Below are 10,276 nucleotides of genomic sequence, written 5' to 3'. Positions count from 1 at the left end.
CTGCTACTGTAGTTTTGACACTGTATTGCCATGGTTTAATTGCAAGAAATAGCCCCAAGAGAGATGACATAATGAAATTAATTCATCAGTGAAATTAGTGATCAGGTCCGCAGATTCTACCTGGATGTCTTTGCTCACATCACAATCAAACGCATCGACAGGATCTTGACAATAGCACCAATGCTATCTACGCAATGAGGAAAATAACTGACTCTACAGTCAGTGTGACTTGTCTCTCCCTTTCAAAGGTTAAGGTTCATTTTGGTGAACGATAGGAGTCAGACAAAAAGATTCTTGTTCTAGCACACTCACCTGTTCCTTTTATTCACAAAGCCTAATAATTACCTATGGTGTGTGTGTACCTCGAAAATACCTTATTTACTGTAACAATAGCAGACTATTATGGTGCTATAATTCAACCTAATTTTATGGTGCATGTGCACCTCGAATAGGCGTTTTTTTTTTTTTTTGGCTGCTGGCTGGCTTGTTTGTAAGCCTTTTGAGGCGAGCTGGGCTTTGATAAAATGTCCCCGCGCTGGCAGGCTGGCTTTTATTTGCTCGGCCTTGGAGCTGATAACTTGGGAGATTGTGTGTGTGAATGAACGGACGTCTCTTCACCGTAACACGTGCACCGCATTAACCAACGCTTCAAAAGTACATTCTCCAAGTTACTAAATCACCAGAAATGCACTTAAAAAAAAACTTGTTATATACGTATGTAGATAATATGTTGACTCGCTTTATTTTTAAAAGCCTAAATGTATTTGATAAGTTTGTGAAATAAACTACTATTACTACAACAGGCCTATAGTAACAGTAAGTATTGTATTCTAAAACAAGACTGTGTTTTATGTACAGCGCTTTGCTACAATTGTTAAAGCACTACATAAAAATTGAATGATAAAAGTAAAAAATTATCAAATATAGCCCATTCACGGTTTGGCATAGGCAAATATGAATTATATCCGGTTTGCTGAAAATCTTGTCAAATGGCTTTTTAAGTTGAGGCCAAAGCAATAATTCTGGCGCCATCTTGTGGAATATTGGTGTCATTAATTAGGTTTAATTGCATTTAAATTGTCCTTTTTGTTGTTGTTGCTGCTGAGCCATTAAGTTTCTCGTGCAGTCATAATTCAAATTAAAAGTATGTTTTGGCTTCCCTCACACTCTACAGTTTACTTTGCTGTTAAAATATGCTAGTATTTCATCTTGTGTGTGTAAATATCAAGACGGTTTAATAAATGATGTGCTAGTGACCGTATTTGCGTTATGCTAGCACATTTAGTTTAAGATGCAGAGATGGGGGGAAACCAGGTCAAAAAAGTAGAAGTGCTGCCAGAGTGTGGCTTTAGCCACAGGTGCTTCCCTTAATTACCTCGTTTACCTGCTGGTTGAGTACAAGCACCTGTAGCTAAAGCCAAACTGTGGCAGGGTTTTTCTTTCTGGACCTGGATTTCTCCACCTCTGCTAATATGCTAACACTATTGATAAGCCTCATGAAAAGTTAGTTTGTGTTGAATAGTCTTACCTATGATTAGTCTTACGTAACATGGGTTAATCATTGTGTACATTCTGGATGAATGTTGTTGATGCTCTATGATCCTCTGAATTATTATACTTTAAGTGGAGCAAAAAAAGTTCCATTTCCTGTTCTATGCTAATTGTCACTTTTCTGAAGAAGCCTCTCCTAAGTGACATAAAGACAAGAGAGTTGAAAGAAGTTTCACTTTTATTGGCCTGAAGTTAAATGAACCACAAAGAGTTGAGAGCAGTGGCATTTTATGTATGTATGTATGTATGTATGTATATATATATATATATATATATATATATATATATATATATATATACACACACACACCATTTTTAGAAAACAAGTAAGCAAAGCACATACAAAAAAGGGGGCTAAATGACAAGAAGGGTGGCAATAGCATAAAGTGGACAAGGTTTTTTTTTTTTTTAAATATATATCTATTTTCCCCCCAAAAAATGTGGTTGTCTTAGCAGCTTAACCACATTAGTCTGGGTTCTATTGCACCGGCTAAGCGCTGCATAAGAAGTAGAATCACATTCAAAAGTTGACGACACAGGTGACCTCAGTGATGTATAAAGTGCCCTTTAGGTTCCAAGATGTTAGAAAAAGGAGAAGTTCTATTCATTAGATTTTTTTTTTTTTTATACGAAACGTGCTGCTTAATAATATTCAAGAGTTTTAAATCACAGCTTGTCTCTTCCTCACGCGCTCACACACACTTCATTTTTAGTGTTGATCGGTAATACTTGTTAAATGTAATGCATATATACATTTATATATTGTCAAAAAAAGAGAACAATTTACAGCATGATGAACAAGGCCGGACTATTCATTCTTACAGAAACTAGCCCCACATCCCCGAATCACGAGCCATCACAACGTACGTTTTATCGTTTTCATGCTGCTTTTCGCCGCACGGCGACGATATTCAGAGTAGCGATAACGATGAAAAAAGAAACATTTCATTATTTTCAACACGCTTGCTATTAATCCCCTTAACAAAATGGAGTTGTCTTTTTCACTTCACTTTGCATGATCATTGAGAATTGTCAAAATAGTAAACATCAGTACAAAGACGTCATTTCCTGAAGGAATCATACCAAGGATAAAAAAAACAACAACAGCTATATATATATATATATATATATATATATATATATATATATATATATATATATATATATATATATATATATATATATAAGAAAAATCTCCTAAATTGACAAAAAGGCTCCTGTGGCAACATAGGAGAGGGGGCGTGGCAGATTTCCTGAAGTGTGATTGGCTAGTTAGATCGCTAAGGTAATCCGGTGTTGGGAGCCGTGTAAAGGCCTTGGCTACTGCGCTAGCTAGAGTATTGAAATGTTAGTAGTTAGTAGTAGTGCTTCCACAGGGTTTAGTGGCGGGCGGGATGGTATATCATGCTCATGCCAGGGGATTAAATACTCTCGCTTCCCTGCTGGGGGCGCCTTATGTAGACCCTCCCCCCGTTGAAAGATGTAGTAGCATGTCGACTTGCTGTACAGTCGCGTATGGCTAACAGTCCGGCGTTGGCTAACCGCATGCTACGACAGCCGGTTTGGACGCTTTTTTTGTTGAAGTTCCCGTTGTCGGTTCCGATAACTCGGAGGTGGCTTCGGATGCTGCTGTTTCTCACTGAGACTCCCCGTTTAGTCAACTCCCTCGAAGCCCTGCGCATTTTCCACCGCCATCAGCAGCTTTTCCCGCAGGTCCTCAAACGAGTCGTAGGTGGGAAGATCCAAGCGGTTGAAACTGGCAAAAGAACGTTAAAAACGTTTCATGAAGCATGCTAAATAAATATTTGAATAACTCAACTGAAGATGGGGGTAGGATTAAATTCGTATAAGCATAAAAAAAATACGTTAAACAACGTTAGTAGTATGTAAACATAAAATAAGTGCTTTGGCGCAATAAAAGGTTGAGAAACACTGACGTGAGGTACAATTATCTTTAATACTACAAACTCGTTTACAACATGCGGCCATAGGCTCCGTGGCCAGATGTGCTGGTGTTTTGGTTAGCAACTGGGTTCAAAGGGGCTCAGCAGTTTGTTGTTTATTGATGGAAAAACTAAGTTTTTTTTTGAGGAAGGCGTTATTATCCTCGTGGATGACAGCAGGTGACTATTTGGGCCAAAATTAAAAAAAATACGGTGAGTTTTTAGTAAACATTATTTTATAAATACATAAAAAAGAAAAACAATTGTGACAACCACTATTCAATCAAAATTGAGGAAGGGAATTTTTTGTGTGTGAAAATTTGCTTATGTAGCACTATTTAATTATTCCATAATAACAGCCCAGGATAATTTAATTTTCTCTCAATTAAAACATAATACAAAAAAAAATAAAATAAAATGAATAGCGTGACTGCAACATACCACGTGTGGGCCCTGGGCAGCTTCTCCGGCGTTCCCCACTGCTCAATAGTGAAGAGCTGAGGACCGTTTGAACCTGGAACAACAACAACATTTGGTCATTTTAACATTTTTTTTTAATCCTAGCAATTATAGCATTTAAAGCATCACACATTGATTTGAAAATAAATGTAATTCATTTAGTAGCTCTAGTTTTGTGTATGGTTGCTGTCTAGCAAAAAGGACAGGACAAGACAAGGAAGGAAATAGTACCATAAAGCTCAGCAAAGCCGTTCATGGGCACCCGCGACGTTCCCGTAACAAACTGCAGAAGTCGGATCCTCTTTTCCGCATCCATTAACAGGACAACCTGAAAGAACGGCAAATCACTTCTTCATAAATAAAATAAACCGCTTCAACTTCTCTAAAGTGTTTAAAAATGTTGAAAATGCATCTCTATTTTTTTATCAAAAGTGTTATAATTAGTGTCCTTATGGTAATTAAAATACAAATGAAAAGTTGTTCAGCTGGAGCTATTATTCCACTGCTTTTTCCTAATGTTTTTTCCCCCCGTGGTATCGCTTCAGTACTGTATTGAGGTACTTTGCAGTTTAGTATCAAGGTCAAAAATGAGGTATCGCGACAACCTAAGTTGGCTCTGTTTTTAAAGGCATTGTGACTTTTATCAGACAATCCTCTTTGTCAAACACAAAATGATCAAAACTCGTAGCAAGTAGTAACTACGTAATAACAATGTAGTAACAATGATCGGCTCCATTCTTAGTGATGTTTTGGCTCTTTGAATTTGCTGTGTGTGCTTAAGCCTCAAATCAAATCCAATGATAAGCGGGGACAGGTTGAGACTTTCATCAGCGCAAACAAGTCTGTCCTTCCAAACAGACTTTGATCTTCAAAAAGTGCCGGCGCCAAACAAAACAGCAAGCAAGTGGCGTGCGTGCGTATACACAAGCAACAGGCTGACCTTCCAGAACCACTGGATGACCGGGTGGTTGGGACAATAGCCGTTCTTGTAAACCGTGTGCTGCCGCCAGTCGTTGACGTCGACGTCGCCAAGGCCGCACATGAGCAACTGCACAAACGAGTGTTGCGTTCAAATGTTCACTTCAGTTGATAAAGATAAAAGTCATTTTAGTGTATAAAAGTGAATACTGCATACTTCCAGTTCGTTTTCATCAAAGATCTTGATCAGATCTATTTGGATGAGCTCGGTGAAGCCCTGAAAACAAGAAAGGAACGTCAGTGAATCACACACATCACTGTGATGGAACAGTTTGGGGTTACACTGCCCCTTGGTGGCGACAAGGCAGTGGTGCAGAAATACCTCCAGGAAGGCATTCATCTGCTTTTGCACTCGATTGACGAACCTCCACTGGATGACCAGACTGTCGGGAGACAAAAAAAAAAGTGTGTCATGACCTGAAACACGGCATTGTCTTTAAACGTGAATTGTTAGAGCATTAAGAATCTCACTCGATGTATTCCTTCTTGTTGTCATTGGTGACCACCATGTCCGAGCCGCTGGGCTTGAGGTCCACCTGATAAGTCTGGGAGGGGGGGGGGAAAAAAGAGCACCAAAGGTTATTATAGTTCATGAAAAATAATGAAATTAAAAGTGAAAAACAAAACAAAACAAAACATTTTTGTTAATAAAATAAGAATGCTTAAAAAAACTAAACAAAACCCTAAAACCTTTAAAATACATATATATACATATATATATATATACACACACACAATTGTATTGACGCCTTCTTAAAATAATCGCCCAAGAACATTTTTTTCAGATTTTTCAGGAAACACAAAAAAACTGAACCATTTGTATAATGAGGAGATTACGCAAAAAAAAATAAAAATAAAATTATAACAAAATGACAGGCAATTATTTTAATTGTATTTTAATTTTTAACGATATTGAAAATGTCCTCAATTTTTAGCTTTGTCAATTATTACAAATGAGCTTTATCATTACACTTTTACACCTCCCAAGGGTGCGCGTTTATAATCACTGCTCTAAATATACTATAAAATGTGTTCATCAAAACAAATGAAAAAAGCGGCGTTGCCTACCTGTCCGAAATTGTCTTCGTCAATGCAAAACCGCAGGTCCAGCTCCGTGGGATCGTTCTCTAGGATCCACTTGAGAGAGTTGTAGTATTCACTGTCCTGCAGGCAAAATGGAGACACTTAAAACTGACTCACCACTCAGACTCAAGGGCCTCGGGAGTCCTGCAATGTCTCACCACAGACTCCATGTCCTTCAGCGATATCTGTTTACCCAACATCATCTTGTAGAACGGTCGTATGAAGAAGCCTGGAGGGGGCGCAAGTGAGCTGTGTGTGAGTATCAGCAATTGAGGTGGGCTGTCAACAAGAGTCCAGGCGCTCACCGTCTAGCAGCTTCCCGTGAAACACGGCCATTCCCGCCACGCGTCCGATGAACTTGAAATAGGAAAGGTGGTCCTCATTGCACAGGCCGGAGTTGGGGTTGATCTGGAGGGTGTAGTTGTCTCTGCAACAATCAATAGGGCCACTTCCATTAAATGTTACTATAACAAAGGCTGGACCTTACACTGCGTGTTCTCGAGTGGCTTAATTTGGTTATGTGTCATAATGGTGTAAAAAAAAAAAAAAAAAAAAAAGAGAATAAAGACAAACACATGAGATCACCTGCGGTTGCTAAGGAACAGCTTAAGCAGATGGTTTTTCTTCAGTACTAATTTTAGACTAAAGAACTCAATTGTCTATTCAAAGGCATTGACCCCATGAAATTACTTTTGTTTGTTCCACCTTTCCTCTACATCGCACAAAAATGTGCGGTAATTGCTGGCGCCAACAAAAGCAGGCAATCAGGAACCTTCCATTATATTCCCTTGTTTTGAAAATGGGAAACAGTTTGCGTCAGGATGGATTTTTGAATGAGAGGAAACAAACAACAGCGGTGGCATTTTTTGTTCTCTTTCAAGCGGGCGGAACTATTTCTTGGACTTACGTGGCGGAGTACTCGAAGAGACCGTAGTAGGGGTTGAACATCTCCTTGGACAAGAGGAAGAACCACTCTCGGGCCACGCCCCCGTAGTCCAGGCCCTTCTCTAACTCAAACTCGATCCACAGGCGCGCTTTCAGGACGTCGGGCTTTTTGAGCGACATGATCCGCCGGTACGACTCCTCGAAGATGTTGTTGCGATGGAGCTTCATCTCAAATCGGTTGGGGATGTCCGTCTGTAATTACGCAGATTAAAACGTCTGTCAAAAAACAATTTTATCGATGTTTGTTTTCATTTTGGACTGCAGTTTAACTTGGTCTAGAGGACAGTTAAGAGTGCAAGGCCCTTCTTACCAAACCAATGATTTTGATTATAAAGGTATTTAATTTAAGATGCAGACTAAAGAAAGCCAGCTGGATTTTATTGAAACTGCTCTGAAGTTTTTGACGGACTGTCTGTTGAGGTACCGGCTGAGTAGAGGACTGTATCATCTGCATATAGATGAATAGATAAATCCTCTACAGAATTGACTAAATGGAGAAAAGCGCAGGGCTAAGAATTGATCCTTGTGGGGCACCTTTAGTGACAGGCACAGGCTGGCAAAGTTACCGTACTTCGCTTTCACACATTGTACTCTATTTAACCAAACTTCTTGACAATGACTTCAAAGTCAAACAAACACATTTTAATTACCGGTACTTTGACTGCAACATTGGAAGCATTTTATTTTTTTTCAACAAGAAAATGGTTTTAAATTACTACAAGTTGGAAGTCAAACAGCACCACCGAATATAAAACAACAACCTTTTTAAATTCCAGCCGTTAATGAATCACGTTCGTGATCTTTAACATGCCCTACAAGCCGCTCAACCTAATTAATGCTCCAGATTAAGACCCCCAGGATTAGAAAATAACATGAAACAATGATTTGAAGCAATGATTGAGAAGAATTTAACAAATTACAGTCATTAATATTCAGTGAGCTCCAAAGACGGCGGGAAGCATCTGCAATCAAGCATCATTATGGAAACTTGGAAGTTTTCCATCGTTATAATATGCTCAATATGCCGGCACGCTTCTTACCGGTTTCTTTAGCTTCTTACGAAAGTAGTCATACTTTTGCTTGAACTCTCGGGAATATGGAACAGCCTGCACGGAAGACAAGACGAGCAATTTAAAAAAAACACATACAATGGAATCACCAAAAATTGGCTAATTGCTTGGTGGAAACATGGTTTAATCGTGCTGCACATAATTGACCCTAAAGTGATGGCATGCTAAGTGACTAAAGTGACAGACTGACAGGAGGCGGGCGACAGTGTGTCGTTTCCAACGCACGGAACACATCGGCACCGAGTGGAAACTACTCACGGGTCCGGTGATAGCAGGACTCTGAAGGCGAGGGTCCTCCCACTGTGTGTTCTTTGTATCTAAACGAGACAAAACAAACATTGGAATACTTCCACACTCTTCCTTAAGTCGTAAAGAGTTTTGTGTTTATAGTGAAAAATCCACCAACATTATCCACATAAAAAAGGCAAAAACATACTTCTGTTTCATGACTGCGCATGATGTGCATTTAAAGACTGCCAACAATATAGGAAATCTCAAACGGAGATGATAAAACACAACATTTTAACGTCGTATCTTTCAGAAGTCACCAAAATACCGAACTACCATCACACAAATGTAGAATTTCTGCTTTTTTGCAACCGCCAACATGTATGATGTCATTTCCTTGACTGACTATTGGGAACATTTATATTCATTTAATATGTTTTTCAGAACTCTCATTACGCTGTTCTTCTTTTTCAACGGCTAACTAACAGAACAGCACCTCTGCTGGTTGCAGCCAAGTACAGTAATTTCTGGACTATAAGCCGCTACTTTTTTCGCTTGCATTCGACCCTGCGGCTAATACAAAGATGCGGCTTATCCATCAGATCACCAGGGGACGCACTATAAAGAAAGCGCAAGAACGTCAGGCAAAGCACAGCAAACCAAGTGTGCTCAAATACAGTAGGAGAGACAATTTGCGCCCTCATTATGGAAAAGAAAGTCACGGGAACCCGGTGCGGTAACATTAAAACACCCGAGGCTTACATTCAGTTGCGGCTTAAATGTGTAACAAACTCGAGTATTCCCCAAATTTAGCTGGCGCGGCTTCTAGTCAGGTGCGCCTTATCACCCAGAAATTACTGTATTTCAGTCCATTTTGGACTGAAATTGAATAACAAACCATTCCAAATAATGGATTATATGAAGCCCGTCCCAATTATTAACAGTGGTAAGCGTCTTTTTAAATGTGTTTTATTGCTTGGTAGGTATGGCAAATTTTTACACTTGTATGTTTTTCCTGTAACCTTATTAACGACGAGAGCTGAAATTAGTCATCTGTAAAAAAAAAAAAAAAGACAATTTCTCTCTCTCTCATTTTTCAGTAGGGCATAATGACTGCCATAAATGCATTAGAAAATTAGTAAGCACCACGTGGCCCAATGAGTGATGGAAAAGAAGAGTCTCAAATGTCATCTTACTGTGGTCAATGTAGAAAGTGCGTCCATCTGTGTGAACTCGCTCCTCCCACCCGGGCTACAAAGATAAAACAAAATGGAGGATGAGAGGGGTGGACAAAAAATATCACCATTTAAAACAGGCCATACTCAAATAGTTATTCAAATGTGTTATTTATTTCAGGCTTGATTGAACTTGTCCCCCCCCCCCCCGCCCCCCAAAAAAAGATGTAAATAGCAAAGCTCAATCAAACACCCCAAAAGCAAAAATTCTTTCTTTTTAAAAACGATCGCTATTTGAGTCAGGACTGCAAAGACACGACAGATACCACCACACATGACACAGAAGGCTCATCACCATGACTATCCCCCACAGGCTTCCGGTTCATACCGGAGAGCTTAAGAGTCACAGACCACACACGCACTCACCCAGCACCAGAAATCAGGCAATTCAAGTAAGGAGATAAAGTGAAGCGGGTGGGTGGGTGGCGGGGCTGAAAAAAGGCCAAGTCTACATTCCTCAGCTGTAAAGTCCACAAACACCGTATTGAAACAAACTTAGAGTTGCACCCTAATTTCATTGCACCTGCACCATACAATGTCAATAAAGGCTTTCTATTTTGTTTTCTCCATCACAGTGGTGCCAAAAGTTCAACACCCTAAATTGCTTAGAATTTTGAGTATGACCATCATTAAAAAAAAAAATCATAAATGTCATACAAATTCATTGTCAATCAATCAATAACTTCAATCTTGGCGCTGTACGATTTTTGAGGTAAAAATGTAGGGTGCAATGTAATGGAGTACAAATACTTGGTTACTGTACTTTATTAACTAAAAATTTCAC

The 10,276-nt window shown here is 39.3% G+C and overlaps 1 protein-coding gene across 10 annotated transcripts in view; it reads right to left on the bottom strand.

Annotated features, from left to right (window-relative positions):
• Window positions 1-2,345: 2,345 nt before the first annotated feature.
• The window catches only part of nedd4l (NEDD4 like E3 ubiquitin protein ligase), a 47,575-nt gene continuing 39,644 nt past the window's right edge, over window positions 2,346-10,276 (bottom strand). For all 10 annotated transcript variants that reach the window (XM_086096185.1, XM_086096184.1, XM_086096186.1 and 7 more), the window contains 14 exons: window positions 9,454-9,508; window positions 8,288-8,346; window positions 8,000-8,065; window positions 6,922-7,151; window positions 6,320-6,441; window positions 6,173-6,243; window positions 6,000-6,095; window positions 5,403-5,476; window positions 5,254-5,314; window positions 5,089-5,148; window positions 4,894-5,001; window positions 4,185-4,281; window positions 3,936-4,008; window positions 2,346-3,307 (listed from right to left, as the gene is read on the bottom strand). In XM_086096185.1, coding sequence (XP_085952311.1) covers window positions 3,205-3,307; window positions 3,936-4,008; window positions 4,185-4,281; window positions 4,894-5,001; window positions 5,089-5,148; window positions 5,254-5,314; window positions 5,403-5,476; window positions 6,000-6,095; window positions 6,173-6,243; window positions 6,320-6,441; window positions 6,922-7,151; window positions 8,000-8,065; window positions 8,288-8,346; window positions 9,454-9,508 — 1,275 coding nt within the window. In that variant the 3' untranslated portion in view covers window positions 2,346-3,204. The remainder of the gene's footprint in view (window positions 3,308-3,935; window positions 4,009-4,184; window positions 4,282-4,893; window positions 5,002-5,088; window positions 5,149-5,253; window positions 5,315-5,402; window positions 5,477-5,999; window positions 6,096-6,172; window positions 6,244-6,319; window positions 6,442-6,921; window positions 7,152-7,999; window positions 8,066-8,287; window positions 8,347-9,453; window positions 9,509-10,276) is intronic.

Source organism: Leptonotus elevatus, chromosome 15, assembly GCF_054856555.1.
Source record: "Leptonotus elevatus isolate MCC_2025b chromosome 15, RoL_Lele_1.0, whole genome shotgun sequence".
Taxonomy (NCBI): Eukaryota; Metazoa; Chordata; class Actinopteri; order Syngnathiformes; family Syngnathidae; genus Leptonotus; species Leptonotus elevatus.
Note: the sequence above shows the minus strand (reverse complement) of the source record. Positions and strands in the feature narration are given on the sequence as shown.